This window comes from Theropithecus gelada, chromosome 9 (assembly GCF_003255815.1).
Source record: "Theropithecus gelada isolate Dixy chromosome 9, Tgel_1.0, whole genome shotgun sequence".
Taxonomy (NCBI): Eukaryota; Metazoa; Chordata; class Mammalia; order Primates; family Cercopithecidae; genus Theropithecus; species Theropithecus gelada.
Window position 1 is genome coordinate 31,774,697 of NC_037677.1, and position 15,861 is coordinate 31,790,557.

At 37.2% G+C, this 15,861-nt stretch overlaps 1 protein-coding gene across 1 annotated transcript in view; it reads right to left on the minus strand.

Annotated features, from left to right (window-relative positions):
• Positions 1–6,718: 6,718 nt before the first annotated feature.
• Positions 6,719–15,861, minus strand: part of MRC1 (mannose receptor C-type 1) — a 97,028-nt gene continuing 87,885 nt past the window's right edge. Inside the window, exons 25-30 of the mRNA XM_025396531.1 lie at positions 13,966–14,131; positions 13,101–13,250; positions 10,915–11,028; positions 10,217–10,381; positions 8,534–8,575; positions 6,719–7,667 (exon numbers count right to left, since the gene is read on the minus strand). Coding sequence (XP_025252316.1) covers positions 7,417–7,667; positions 8,534–8,575; positions 10,217–10,381; positions 10,915–11,028; positions 13,101–13,250; positions 13,966–14,131 — 888 coding nt within the window. The 3' untranslated portion in view covers positions 6,719–7,416. The remainder of the gene's footprint in view (positions 7,668–8,533; positions 8,576–10,216; positions 10,382–10,914; positions 11,029–13,100; positions 13,251–13,965; positions 14,132–15,861) is intronic.

A 15,861-nucleotide genomic window follows, 5' to 3' on the forward strand; every position in this document is an offset into this window, starting at 1 on the left:
TGAATGGTGTATTAATGTGGTTGTTAATAATGGAATGGTTTATTAGAGTTCAACCAAAGAAACCGAACAAGTAGGAAATATAAAAATAGATAGACTGATGATCATTAATACATTCATAGATACACATATATAGAGACATATTACAAGGAATTGGCTTATGCAATTGTGTCAGACTGGCTAAGCAAGTCCAAAGTCTGTAAGACAGGTCCTCAGAAAGGGAAGATTAGGCCAGGCATGGTGGCTCACACCTGTAATCCCATCATTTTAGGAGGCCAAAGCAGGGGATCGCTTGAGGCCAGGAGTTTGAGACCAGTCTGAGCAACACAGGGAGACCTCATCTTTACGAAAAAAAAAAATAGCCAGGTATGGTGGCACATGCCTGTAGTTCTAGCTACTCAGGAGGCCAAGGTGGGAGGATTGCTTAAGCCTGAGAGTTTGAGGCTCCAGTGAGCTATGATCATGTTACTGCACTCCAGCACGGGAAACAGAGATCCTGTCAGAAAAGAAAAAAAAGGAAAGAAAACAAAAGGAAAGAGGGAAGAAAAAAAGAAAGAAGGAAAAAGAAAGGAAGGGGAGGGGCGGGTAGGGGACGGGAGGGGACGGGACGGGAGGGGAGGGGATCAGGAGCAAACTGGAACTGGAACTTCATGTGGAACTTCTTGAGCCAAAGCTGTGGTCCATAATCAGAAACCCTCACCCTCAGGAAAAGCCTGAGACTAATTTTAAGACCATTCAACTGATTAAACCGGGCCCTCTCCAGATAATTTCCCTAATTTAAAGTCAACTGATTAGGAACTTTAATTACTTCTGCAACATCCCTTCACAAACCACCTAGATTTATCTTGACTGAGTCACTGGGTACCATACTTTAGTCTAGTGAAATGAACACATCAGAAAGCCACCTCGTGAATGGGCTCTAGCAATACACCTATCATTCCCTTCGCAAAAACATCCAACTATATTACTAGAAGGTTGAAGGCCAGATTTTACAGAGTACTGTTAGTGTATCCTAGGGGACCCCTGAGCAAAGCAAGTGGGGACTAGAGGAGAACAAGGTTTGAAATACATGAAACATGAAGCTAGTCTATAGAAACTATTTTACTCACCAGAGTGTAAAAAATGTAAGTAGAAATTTCAATGATCAGTTCAAGACCAGCCTGGCCAACATGGTGAAACCCTGTCTCTACTAAAAATACAAAAAAGTTAGCCTGGCATGGTGGCAGGTGCCTGTAATCCCAGCTATTCAGGAGGCTGAGGCAGGAGAATTGCTTGAACCTGGGAGGCAAAGGGTGCAGTGAGTCGAGGTGCGCCACTGCATTCCAGCCTGGGCGACAAAGTGAGACTCCATCTCAAAAAAAAAAAAAAAAAAAGAAAGAAATTTCAATTATCATCAATGCTTAATCAAAATGGAAGGTTTAAGTAACACAAAAAGAAGGTCTAAGTAATTAAATGAAAGGTGTATTATTGTCTATAATAGACAATTATAAAAGAACCACATATTTTTCTTTTTTCTGTTTTGATAGGAATGTGGTATTGGAGTTTTGTCAAGTATGTCATTTTAACTGCAACTTGGAAAAACATTTTTGGAACATTTCAACTAAAACAATTGAGAAGTTCTTCTATAAATACTGGCAGACTGAAGGTTTGGATGTATAGAAAGTATATCTCATTTTTAAAATTATTAAAGAAATAGGAGCCGGGTGCGCTGGCTCATACCTGTAATCCCAGCACTTTGGGAGGCCGAGGCGGGAGGATCTTGAGGTAAGGAGATCAAGACTATCCTGGCTAACACGGTGAAACCCTGTCTCTACCAAAAATACAAAAATTAGCCGGGCGTGGTGGCGGGTGCCTGTGGTCCCAGCTACTCGGGAGGCTGAGACAGGAGAATGGCGTCAACCTGGGAGGTGGAGGTTGCAGTGAGCAGAGATTGTGCCACTGCACTCCAGCCTGGGCGACAGAGCGAGACTCCGTCAAAAAAATATATATATCTATAGGAAAAATGCATATGAGATTAATGGGGATATAAAACAGCAAAAAATTGGCCATGAAACCAATAGAAATTATTCTGAGATCAAAAAGGAAATAGTAAGAAGAGAATTTTCAGCTCATTTCCAAAACAATACTTTATAACAAGAAAGATGTTTCAAATTGAAGTACTGAAGAGATTCTTAGATTACATAATTTTAGCTCCTAAAGAAAAGTAAATCATATGAACATATTAGAAAAAGATTTAAATTTTTAGCTGATTTGACATAAAATAACAGCCTTCCCCAAACTCATAGGCCATTATAAAAACAATATCAATAAACTGATTAATATCATCACATCAAAAACTGTTTAAGATTACTTATTTCTCTCACAACCAAACTCGAAATTAATGTCCTAAATTATTAGTGCTCATATATGAAAATACGTGATAGTTCTCCCATATGTGATAACAATCCTAAAAATTAAACATTATCAGTAACAAGTTGTAGAGTTGAAATTAGCATTTCTAAACTATCAAATATTTTTAAAATGTATGATTGACTGTGCTAAAGATGGAATTATCTTTCTATTCCCTCTACAAAAAATATTACAAAATCATTGAGTGTGATGGTTAATCTTATGTGTCAACATGGCTGGGTCACAGTGCCAAGATATTTGACCAAACATTATTTTAGCTGTTTCTGTGATGGTGTTTGGGTATTAAGATTTTAATTGATGGATTTTGAGTAAAACAGATTACCCTTCATGACGTAGGTGGGCTTCTTCAATCAGCTGAAGGCCTGGCCTCCCGCAAGCAAAAAGGAATTCTGCCAGCAGATTGCCCTTGGACTTGAACTGCAACCCTTCCCTGGGTCTCCAGCCTGCTGGCCTGCCCAGTAGACTGTGGACTCCTCAAACCTCCACAATTGTGCAAGCCAATTCCTCAAAATATCTCTTCCTAGAGAGAGAGATACACACACACACGCACACACACATATATATACTGCACATACACATATACCATACATACACATATATATATACCACACATGCATATACTGTACACACACAGGTATACTGTACATATACTGTACACACATCACACACACTATACATGCATATATACTGCAAATTTACTGTACATACACATATATAGTGTATACACATATGTACTGCACACATGTATATACTGTACACACATACTGTACAGATATAGAATGCATGCATACACATATACTGTGTACACACACATACTGTACACATACATATATGCTGCATACACACATACTGTACAGATATATGCTATACACACATATATACTGCACACACACATATACTATACATACACTACACACATATACATGTCTACACATACATACTGTACATGCACACATATATACTGTACAAACATATACTGCATGCACATATACTGTACATACTGCACACACATAGATATCTACTGCATGCACACACATATACTGTACACAAAAATGTCTACTGTATACACACATATACTGTATACACAGATATACTGCACAGATATCTACGGCATGCACACACATATATACTGTACACATGTATACTACACACATATATACTGTACACACCCATACTGTACACACACATATCTACTGCATGCACACATATACAGTACACACACAAATATACTGCACACATACTGTACAGACATACTATACACACCCATGTACACACATATACTGTACACACACACTATACACACATACGCATATTCAATTGTTTTCATTTCCCTGCAGAAGATATTGGAAAATATCTCTCTGTTGTTTAAGCCACCCAGTCTGTGGCATTTTATTATGACAGCCCAAGCAAAGTAATAGGAAGTACATCATGAAGGTAATTACTAAAAATAATGTGTAACTGTCCCCAATGTGTGATGTTTGTTGCAGTTACCAGCTTTTAAGAATTTGCAATTTCTCCTGATTTCTTGTTCTGAATACATTTTCACTTTTGTACCTATTTTTTAATATTCTTTTTCTTTGTTTTGTTTTTGTTTTTGTTTTTTTCAGAGACAGGGTCCCACTCTGTGGCCCAGGCTGGAGTGCAGTGGTGTGATCACAGCTCACTGCAGCTTTGAACTCCTGGGCTCAAGGGATCCTCCTACCTCAGCCTCCTAAGTAGCCAGGACTACAGGCACTTGCCACCATGCCCGGCTAGCTTTTTAAAAGTTTTTTGTAGTGACAGATTCTCACTATGCTGCCAAGGCTGGTCTTGACCTCCTGGCCTCAAGCGATCCTCCTGCCTCAGACTTCCAAAGATCTGGGATTGCAGGCATGAGCCACCACATCTAGCCCTTTTCTTAAAGAGGGCCCTCAAGAGCAACATCTCCAGGCCACACAAAACCTGGTTCTGCCCCTGCCAACAGCCATCTCTGCATTTCTTGCTGCTCCATTAATACCTTAAGCACATTCTACCAATGCATCTGCCATATGGTTATTAAATGGTCTGGATGGCCACTAGACTGCACTATGTGGATGGGCCCTGCTTCTTAGCTATATCTGAACATACAGGGGTGAGCGCAATGTCTGGCACATGTATTAGATGCTCAAGAAATATGTAATGAAAAAATGAATAAAGGGATAAATGGATACAGGAGTGAATACTGAGAAATGGATGCATCATGTGTCCACCAGTCTGTACTGACATCTCCATTATTTTCAGAGTTCAGCTTACACACAATCCACACTGCTTGAGTTCAACTGGGAAAAAACAGACTTAAGAATCTTCCAGCTCCTGAACCCTGATGAAAACCTCAAGCAAGTGCAATCACATAAACTACAACCACCTAAACCAAAAACAAACGAATAAATGAACAACACGGAAACTGCTCTTCTCTACCCAATACCTCCTCCCGGCTCCACCAAAAAATATCCTTGCTATTTTAGTACAGTACTAAAGAGATACACACGACTTATCTCGTTGAGTATGTGTTTGGGTGGATAATGTGAGAGTGTGAAATACAATACTCAGCAACCCTGTCAAACACAGACTGTTTTCTGAAATGATAAGACATTTAGTCTGAGATATATGTTGCACGGAGTCCAAAATATTTTCTGTGAAACTGCAGCTCTGAATTATAATGAAAAAGATTTGTGTAAAGAATTTGTAAACCGTACTCACTCAAGCATTTCTTCTCATTCCATATTTCTGTCTTTTATCTTTGAGGGGAAAAAATTAGATAGTTAGCTAGCTAGACAGACAGAAGGAAAGGGATTGCCTTAGCATAATTCACCACATACTGCTTTGACACTGCAGCCACTGCTTCTACTGGAACTTCTTCAAGTCGAACTTGCTTTGTTCTTATGGAGAAAATGAAAAGCAACTTGATTGCTATTATTTGAGGTGTTGAAAGGAGTTGTTTGTGCTCAGAAACATTTCCAACAGTTGCCCACTTTTTTTCGTTTTCTTTTTGAGACAGATTCCCACTCTTTTTGCTCAGTGGCACGATCTCGGCTCACTGCAACCTCTGCCCCCCAGGTTCAAGTGATTCTCCTGCCTCAGCCTCCTGAGTAGCTGGGATTACAGGAGCCCAATACCATGCCCGGCTAATTTTTGTATTTTAAGTAGAAATGGGTTTTCACCATGTTGGCCAGGCTGGTCTTGAACTCCTGACCTCAGGCAATCCGCCCGCCTCGGCCTCCCAAAGTGCTGGGATTACAGGTGTGAGCCACTGCACTCAGCCTACTTCTTACTTCCTATTTGTTTCTAAGTTGGAGTATTGGAAACTTCACCCTATTCCAAATACTATGCCATTTCTTATTCTTTTTTGAATGATTGACTTTCTTGAGGATCTAGCTGTTTTCTTTCCAGAAAAATAAAGGCACAAAACAAACATGACATTTTGCCCTGCAATTTGGGGGCCTTCCTAGATCCCTTAATGCCATCCAAGGAGTCCCATCCAGTGATTCCAGGTAAAGACTTCTGCTCGTGGGCAATCTCATAAAAAAGTGAAGGTGAGCTGGCAGTGTGGTACCTGTGCGAGATACTGATATGGTTTGACTGTGTCCCCACCCAAGACTCATCTTGAATTGTAACTCTCATAATCCCCATGTGTTGTGGGAGGGACCCAGTGGGAGATAATTGAATCATGGGGACAGTTTCCCCCATACCGTTCTTGTGGTAGAGAATAAGTCTCATGAGATCTGATGGTTTTATGAGGGGAACCCCTTTTGCTTGGCTCTCATTTTTCTCTCTTGTCTGCCACCATGTAAGATGTGCCTTTTGCCTTCCACCATGATTATGAGGCCTCTCCAGTCCCATGGAACTGAGTCCATTAAACCTCTTTTCTTTATAAATTAACCCAGTCTTGGGTATGTCTTTATCAGCAGTATGAAAATTGACTGAGACAGATGTAAAACCTCCCAAATATTTCATAATATACCTCAAACTTTAAGGCAAAATTGTTAAATGAAAAGAAATCATTAAAGGGAGAAAAGGATATTCTGAATTCTGATTCTCAATAGTATTAGTGGTTTTGATGGTTGAATTCTGATTGAGTCCATGTTATGGGGAAGATCTGGCAAAATCATTATGGTAAAAAATTCATTTTACACACAGCATTTTAGCAACACTCCTTTTCAAAATAGTTTGTGAGTTTCATTTAAAGAATTTCTCTACAAGTAATATCATAAGTGTCAAGTTAAAGTGTAAAGTGAATGGATAAATACATCTCATTTAAAAGCAAATTTATACTAAGATCACCAAAATGCAAATCTATTAAAAATAGACCTTGTCTTTAATGTTTATTTCACATTATCTAAGTACATCCAGTTATGCAAATTTACATTTTTATTTCACATCCTTGTATTCCTGATATACATATAACAGGACAAAGAACACATTTGCAACACTCAGCCTGTAAAACTCTCTTGGGGGAAACAAGATTCTCAGCTGCCTTATTCTTCTGCACATGTACAAATAAAGTTCTAAATAATTGGAGTGGAAATAAAAACTGGTAAAAGAGAAAACTGACTACATTTTTATGCCACTTGAGGATATTTGTACCTGATTTTTCAAATGGTCTTCTACTTGCTGAGTAACAATTGAATAGGTAACACATTTTCAGAGCTCCTTAAAATATGCCAAGAAGCGTCATCGTTTCTAGAGTGCTTAAAATCCACATGAAGCTGACATCAGCTACACATCACTAGTGCTTAGATGTTGGTACTGTGGTGCTGTGCATTTATCTAAGATATTTTAAAAGGTAGTATTCAGCATTATTATCCCTCTTTTATGAAAATATCTTGCCAGGCTAGAAAACAAGCAATTATTTCTTCAATTAGGCAAAGAAAAAAAGGACAGAACAGTACAATTCAGTACTCATTTTAAAGAAAACAATCACATTGAACTAAAAATTTTTAATTTCAGTTACAATTTTATGACATTCAAATATCTCAGAATCGCATTGAGGTACTAGATGACTGCGTGTTCATTCTGTTCAATGTTGCCCACGAGATCTTTCATATCACTAGTTCCTGGGCTTGACTGACTATTGAAATATAGAGTGTTTTCAAAGGCGCCCTCTTGAGGTAGGTGCACACGTCTTTTCTTATAAAAGAAATAGGCAGCAAGGCCAGCACCCGTTAAAATTAGGAGGATCACAATGATGACTACTCCAGCCACACTGGAAGACGGTTTGGAAGGGTCCATCTTCCTTGTGTCAGCTATAAATAAATAAAATCATTACGGAAAAGGCAGAGGGAAGCAGAGGGTTGAATGCTATGCAGAACTTTGCTTGTTGAAAAACTAAAAGGCATAAATATTCTTTCAAGTGACATTCGTCAAACAGAAACGAAAGATGTGAAAACAAGAGTCCCTTTGGTATAGAGGATTATTCAGAATGGTAAGATGATTATTCAGTTGCAAGAATAATCCATCTGTCTATGTAGCAGTGTGCTAGTTCATCAATGTATTAAAATATATATACCTTATTTCAAAATAATTTAAGGCTGTTAAATATATGGTATAAGAAGATAAATAGATTAGTAATGATATTAAAAGAAAATGAAAAATGAAGAGAAAAAGAAAATAAGAATACTGAAAACTTGAACTCATGGATGTAATTAGTAAACAAATAGCACTCATGCATGACATGAATTAGGAGGTTATAGGAAGGCCGTAAATCTCACTCTCAGTTTTTTTTTAAGCAGTCAATAAAATGAGTGAAATGGGATCAGTTACCTAATTCAAGTAGTTTATAAAAATTAAAACAAAAACATTCTAATAAAAGAAAAAAGGCCCACAGAGATTTTTAAGAGAAATTTCTTCCATGGGTTCAAGGCAACAGTTTGTAACAGAGAAAAAAAAAAAAATGCCTTCAATAACTGCTTATAGTGAAAACACCAACCTGACTCCAAGGCCTCTTTTTCTAAAGTATTATTCAAAGTAGGTTGATGACAAAGGATAGTTTAGCTTAAGCAAATTCTACTGAGAGAGCAGGGGAGCTGGAAGGGATTACTATTACGCCTTTTAAAACAAACAGTCCGAATGTATTACTAACACAGAACTTGAAATTTTGCAGTGGCCTTACCTTTTGTTGTAAGTAATTCATGAGTAGGTTTAGCATCAATAACTGTGTAAAAAAAATAAATATTTATAAAAACCCAGAATAATTGCAGGTAGATAGCAAATATTATTGGCTCACAAATACATGGAATCCTCCACATTTGATCTGTGTTGATATGATATATGATATTATGATATGATAGATATAAAAATACAGGTAGAAAAAAAATCCGTATTTTTATCTATGTGTCTACCTATCAATTATCTATCTGTCTGTCTGTCTGTCTAAGCTATAGCAGTCTCCTATGGCTGTAGGGTGAGTTTGAGTATATTAGAAGATCTGGAAATGTGATTCTCCAAGTTGCATTTGAGCCAATGATACCCTTAAAATCTACCAATCTACCCATAATTAAAATATTCAAGGCTAGGGGTTTTGAAATTAGCCCCCTGAAGCCTAAGATGTTACAAAGCATTTGAATGAAAAGTAAAATAAGACTCCATGTCTGGAGTGGTGGCTCACGCCTGTAATCCCAGCACTTTGGGAAGCCGAGGAGGGCAGATCATCTGAGGTCAGGAGTTTGAGATCAGCCTGGCCAACATAGTGAAACCCCGTCTCTATTAAAAACACAAAAATTAGCTGGGCGTGGTGGCATGCACCTGTAATCCCAGCTACTTGGGAGGCTGCGGCAGGAGAATTGCTTGAACCCAGGAGGCGGAGGCTGCAGTGAGCAGAGATTGCGCCACTGTGCTCCAGAGTGGGCAACAGAGCGAGACTCTGTCTCAAAAACAAAAGCAAAAAAAAACCAAACAAACAAAAAAGCAAAAACAAAAACAAAAAACAACTCCAACATTGCACCAGAGGGTGTGGTGTGTCTTAGAACAGTTAGAGAAGGCTAAAGACCTGCCAAATTTTAAAATGGTAAACTCTACCCCGTCTCTACTAAAAATACAAAAATTAGCTGGGCATGGTAGTGTGCTCCTGTAATCCCAGCTACTCGGGAGGCTGAGGCAGGAGAATCACTTGAACCCAGGAGGCAGAGGTTGCAGTGAGCTGAGATCGTACCAATGCACTCCAGCCTGGCGACAGAGCAAGATTCTGTCTCAAAACAAAAACAAAAACAAAAACAAAAAACCCAACAACTCTACTATCTAATCAGTAATTTATTGGGAGGGATATTATGCGACATGGCATGGCAACGAAATAATTTTAAATTCCAGATAGAGGCACCTTGTGAGCACTCAACACTATCAATTCCCCGGTCCCGTTCCTTTCACGGTCTCGCTTTCCATCTTAAAAGGAGACTGAATTAGTCTGACGTGACTCATTCCACAATCAATTCTGATCCCTCTCCAGAACCTTGGTCTCCTCTGGTTTGGGCTGGTACTGGCTTTACCACCTTTTCCCTCAAGCAGTAAGGCTTGGCAGATGAGCTCTCCTGACTGTTTTCAGCTTGGCAAATGCTTCAGATATCCCATTACAAATGCATTGATAAGCAAAAATTATTACAACAGTTAAGCAGACAGAGAGTGTCTCTCAATCACGCAGAGCTGCAAACAGTAATGAACTGCAATGGCAGAATGGATTTTTCACATATGAAAAGAGAGAGCTTGCAATGGCCTCATAATCACATTATGATTCCATACCTGATATCTTACCATTTGAAAGAAATGGCAGTGATTTGCACCATGCAATGAACTTCTTACTTACTTTTTGGTCTTTTACAAATATATCCTTTGTAGGAAGAACAGTGAATATTACTCCAAAACCCAGAAGACGCATGTAAAGCTACACAATCGTTCCGTTCACCGGAGGGATCTCCTGTGTTCCAGTTGACAAAGGAGACCGGACTATTATTTATCCACAGCCACATTCCTGATCATCAGATAAAATGAATTAAGACAAAAGTTAAATATAACCCGTCTTAAAATAAGTTCAGCCAATTTATGCAAATTTCTAAGCATATTCTTTTATACTAGAATCAACAGTCATTTATAACCAGACTTAACAGGCGAGACTATAATGACTAATTATTACAGGAAAGGAAACCAAAAAGAATAGGTTTACTATATAGCTTTAGTTAAAAATGTATTTCTAATTAGTACAAATATTTATACTTCTCCTTTCCTTAGCATTTTTTTCCTGGCCCCATGAAAACATAGAAAATGCTTTTTAAAGCTTCTGAAACTATCTCAGCTACAAAAGACATTTTTTAATTAGCAACTTTGAGGATAGCATGATATGAAAGTCATTTTAAGTTTCAGTTCTTAAATAAAAATATGAGTTTGAATTTTCAAATTCTTCATGAATTAATCATTTTTAAGGCAACACATTTTGGAAACGAAATCTTGTTTTACATACAACATTTTACAATATTTGTGATTAAATAAGCATGCTGCAAACATTACCTTCAACATTTCTGAACAATCCTATCCAAAAATTGGTTTTACTTTTAAGTGGCTCAACCCGATATGACAGAAAACTGGATTCTGCAGCACTTTCAATGGAAACCAGAGAGGAACCTGGAAAGCATAAAAGGATAAATGCAATAGCTGCACATTTAAGTAGCTGAAAATATTTTTGTAAACAGCACTGCTATTAAGAGCAACAAAAATCAGTCTAACATCTGCACGTAAGGGGAACAATTTCAAAGGGCAGATGTTTGTCTTCTCAGAATTTTAGTTTTCATTCTGAAATATGTTTTTAAGCATCATTAGCATCATTTGAGTACAAGCACTGAACTAGTTCCTGCAGGATATTCAAAGATTAGTAGGATGTAGAATATGTCTTACAAAAGTTATGGTTCAGTGGCCAGTAATAAGAGTACAAAGAAATATTATAGAAGGGGAATTAAGTGTCCTATGCTATGGACATGTCAATATTCTTTCTTGGTGAAGCAGCTAAAAGGGAGGATAGAGGAAACAGAATTTCAGTAGAGAGAAGAACAGGATTTCAAGTAAAAAGGATAGAAAATAATTCCAGGAAAAAGAGGTGATAAGAGGAAAGACAAAGAGGAAGGGAAGCATCAGGAACAGAGAGAACTTGGTTTGACTGGAGTGTGGCACCAATCTGGTCCATCGCCCCCCCCCCCCAAAAAAAAAAAGACATGAGTTAGGTCTCATTACAGAAGGCTGGAGGTTGGTATTAAGGGCAATGTGGTGATAAAGAACACTTAGTTTTTTTTCAGGCAGCTGAATGATGCAATAACCCATCGTCTTGCTTTGATTGGTCCTATACATAACAGTTAGATTCTCCACTTAAGAATGGTCCTATATTAGTTATTATTAGAATCCAGCTGTTGTGTACAGGACCAGTCAAAGCAAGGAGATAAAACAGGAAGACCAGTTAGATGGCTATGGAGGTGACAACCCACATTACATTGTGAACATTAAATTTTAGAGTAAAAATCTCTAGCTTTTTAATAGTAACTAATATCTTTTAAGCGTTTCATGCCGAACATTTTGCTTTGGACTTTACAAGCATTAACCCATTAAATTTTTACAATCACTTCGTTAAATAGGTACCATCTTTGCCCCATTTTATAGATAAGGAAACTAAAGCACAGAGGATGAGTAATCTGCCAAGATCCTAACACTAGCAGAGGGAAGCTCATGCTATGACCCAGGCTTTCTGAACCTTGAGGGTCCGCACCTAACCATATGCCTATATCCCGTATTACGGAGTTCTGCATTGTCGCCTTGTTTTCACTGCATGATTACACAATCCATTATTAAATATATTTCACAAACATTAGCCATTTCAAAATATTTGTGACTCACATTTTGAGAATGAGAATGAGAAGCATTCATTTTATTTACCAGAAAAGAGTCACCTAAAATGGAAAACAAAGTTCCTACATTTTTTTTTTCAAAAAAATACTTAGCAATATGAAGAAAAACATTTTTTTAATTACAAAAGTTCAAAGATGGCATCAGGTGGCATCATGAGAAATATTGACTTTCGAAAGAACCTGGAGGAAATGAGGCTGTAACCTGTGCATATCACTGCTGGATGAAGGACTCTTGAGTGAGGCCTTAAAAACATGAAGTAAAAAGAATTCAGTAAAATATTTAATGGGATTTAACTAAGTGACTTTTAAATGTACCCTAAAAATAAACTTTATTTGACATTTTTTACTTCGGGGGAAAAATCATTCATCTTTGTAGTGTCTATTTGAGTTTTGTTTCATTTGTCTTCACAAAACAATAACTAAATAGAAATACTTTTCTATTAATGGTAAAACAAAATGGTTCCTGGGCACTCGTAAAACTTCAGCTTATCAGTGATAAGAGGTGAGTACAACGCTTGGAATAACTGAGAATGAGAATCCTAACAGTTTAGAACATGAAGTCTGAAAGGAAGAGACCACTTAGAACATGCTGTTTTCTACCTGAATTCTCTAAATTCTCTAAAATTTGAGGCTACAAACTTAGAGATCACATTTGAGAAGCATGATATTGGCCATTCTGTTATAAAATGCATCATTAAAAGTATAAACAGGTATTTTTACATTCTTCGTATATTTCATGTATGGTGTCAGTGGAGCCCAGAATAGACGGTTACAGAGCTTTCCTTCAGGAAATGTGGCACTCACCCATTCGAAGACATTCCAGAGAAGCTTGGCCCCAGTTTCTTGTATATGAGGACTCAATATAGTAACAGTGACCATGGAAAGGAATCCAGGCCGTGTGATCTGACTCCGGACATCTGCCAGGCAGTTGTGGGGGTTCAGTAGCAGGGATTTCTGTTAATAAAAACACATTTTAAACAAAGCAAAACCTGAAGTTCCTGTAGTATGTAGCATCATATATTAGCAGCTACAACAATTGATCATTGATCATTATTTTTTAAAAAATCTTCCAATGATTATCATTCGGATCACCATATTTATTACTGGGTTTCTTTTTATCAGTTTTTCCACTTTGAATATATTTCAATAGAATGTGCTGTGGTATAGTGGCAGTCAATTACACTCATCGTTAAGACAGTACATCCATAGATACCTACAAAGATAAATGTTTTAAAAGTCACCACAAAGTAATTTGTAAAGTGACTTCCCTTTTTTAAGTCCCTGTTTCCCTTTTCCGGGATCCTAATCCCTATAACCCTTTCTTAGCTATTAGTAGCACCTGGGATGTAACTAAATGCTATATTTAGAATTCTAGTATGGTGTCTATCATTGACTGTAGGAATCTACATGTATTCTGATAAAATTCCTTTGATATAGATGTGTTGTCAATATCAAATGTAAGCAAAATTTCCTGGGGAAATGTTCATCTCCATTATTTTGATCTACGTATATTGGTTTATAAAGATAGTCTTTTGTTAAGTGAGGCAGTATGTTTTATATTATTCTTAGCTCTCCAAGATACATTGCTGTTTAATAATATCAACAGTGGTAAGTAGTAGCTTATTCAGAAAATTTCAGATCCCCTGATTGTTTTTATATATTCAATTACCATCTGATCTTTTGCAGAGAAAGTAAAAACTTTCATTGCAATATGCTGTCTTCCAGTAGCCATCGAGATCCAGATAAACACATGCTGATTTCAATTTAGGCTCATCAGCAGCCCAGTTAGTGTACCTCACCCTCCACTTATCAGTCCAGGTGTACTGACTATCAGTCTGCAACAACAAAAACAAGCATGAACACGCAGCCTTGCTTCACTTAGAAAACACTAAAAGAACCAATCCAAGAATACAAAGTATATTTAAGACTGTGATTTGACATAGAACCTGGAACATTTGAGAATAAAAAGAACACTATAAATCATTTCTGTCCACTCAAATTCAGTACATGCAGCGTTTCTTAGAAACAGTTATTTCTTAGAGATCCCCAGGAATACATCCTCGGAAGTAATTTCAAAAAATACTGACAAAAAAATATATATCTCTTATTCCATGAAACTCTCTTTGTTTGCAGGTTTTCAGGGCAAAAGAAAAGTTTTATCTTCACAACGAATAAGATAGTTCTTATATGATTACTGAAATTATAATAAAAATTAAGTAATTTTCATTAAATTCATGGTCCCCTGAGAGAAATACTAATCTCTTCATATCTTCTCGCTATTCTGCTGTTGAAACAGCACCAATGGTAAATGGCTTAGCTAAGGTCATATGGGTATGGAAGAGAGAAGCCTTGGTCTCTTGATGTCTAGTGAGGCAGTCTTTCAGCTATATTCTAGTGAGGTGGTCTTTCAGCTATATGACATCATATATATATGATGTAAAAAGTCAATCGTTTTAGTCTACTTGCACAGTCTCTTTCTTTCTTTCTGTCTTTTTCTTCCTTCCTTTCTTCTTTCTTTCTTCTCCTTTTTTAAAATTTTTTTTCAGAGAAGTCTCATTCTTGTCCCCCAGGCTTGAGTGCAATGGCTCGATCTAGGCTCACTGCAACCTCCACCTCCTGGGTTCAAATGATTCTCCTGCCTCTGCCTCCCAAGTAGCTGGGATTAAGGGGTCTGCCACTAAACCTGGCTAATTTTTGTATTTCTTAGTAGAGACGGGTTTTCACCATGTTGGCCAGGCTGGTCTCGAACTCCTGAACTCAGGGGATCTGCCTGCCTCGGCCTCCCAAAGTGCTGGGATTACAGGCGTGAGCCACTGTGCCCAGCCTGCACAGTCCATTTCTTATTAAATTTAGTGAAACAAATTTATGATCACATACAAAATATTGATAAACATCAAACATAATATTTATCAATAATATCCTTTTAATAGTCTAATAGAGATTTTACAGGTATTGTCTAAGAATAGATGATAGATAACATTAATCAGAGGTAGCTGAATTTTTCAAAGATTCAAGCAATTATCACCCTTTTGACTGCATTTTTTAATTTACCAAGCCAATTGCCAAAAATCCAGTGACAAAAATTAGAAGTATGTGTTATCTCAAATTAGAATTTTGTAGTATTATACCATGTTTAATCAAATAATGCTTGTATAATCATTAACTCTATAGACATAAGGAAGGTAATACTGTTGTAGTGATAAATATTGCTATAATGAAAAACTATTTAATCTTTCAAAAAATAAAAGCTCACTTTAAACTCATAAGAGAATTGTGAACATGTCTGTGAGAAGAAAACAAATGACTTATCAAATGACTTAATTATAAAAACTTAGTCAACAGGGACATAAAAATGTCTTGCCTAAGTTTAATCACAGAAATCATTCTGGAACTACTTACTTTTAAATATACACTTCCCTACTTAGGAGATACTCATTATATAAATTGCAAATTTCTCTCTCTGCATCATGGCCTTGGAAGCTCTATAACATCTGACACTCATCTACTCTCCAGTTTATCTCCTATTTTTTTTCCCCCTTCTTGATATTCCTTCCTTATGTTCTAC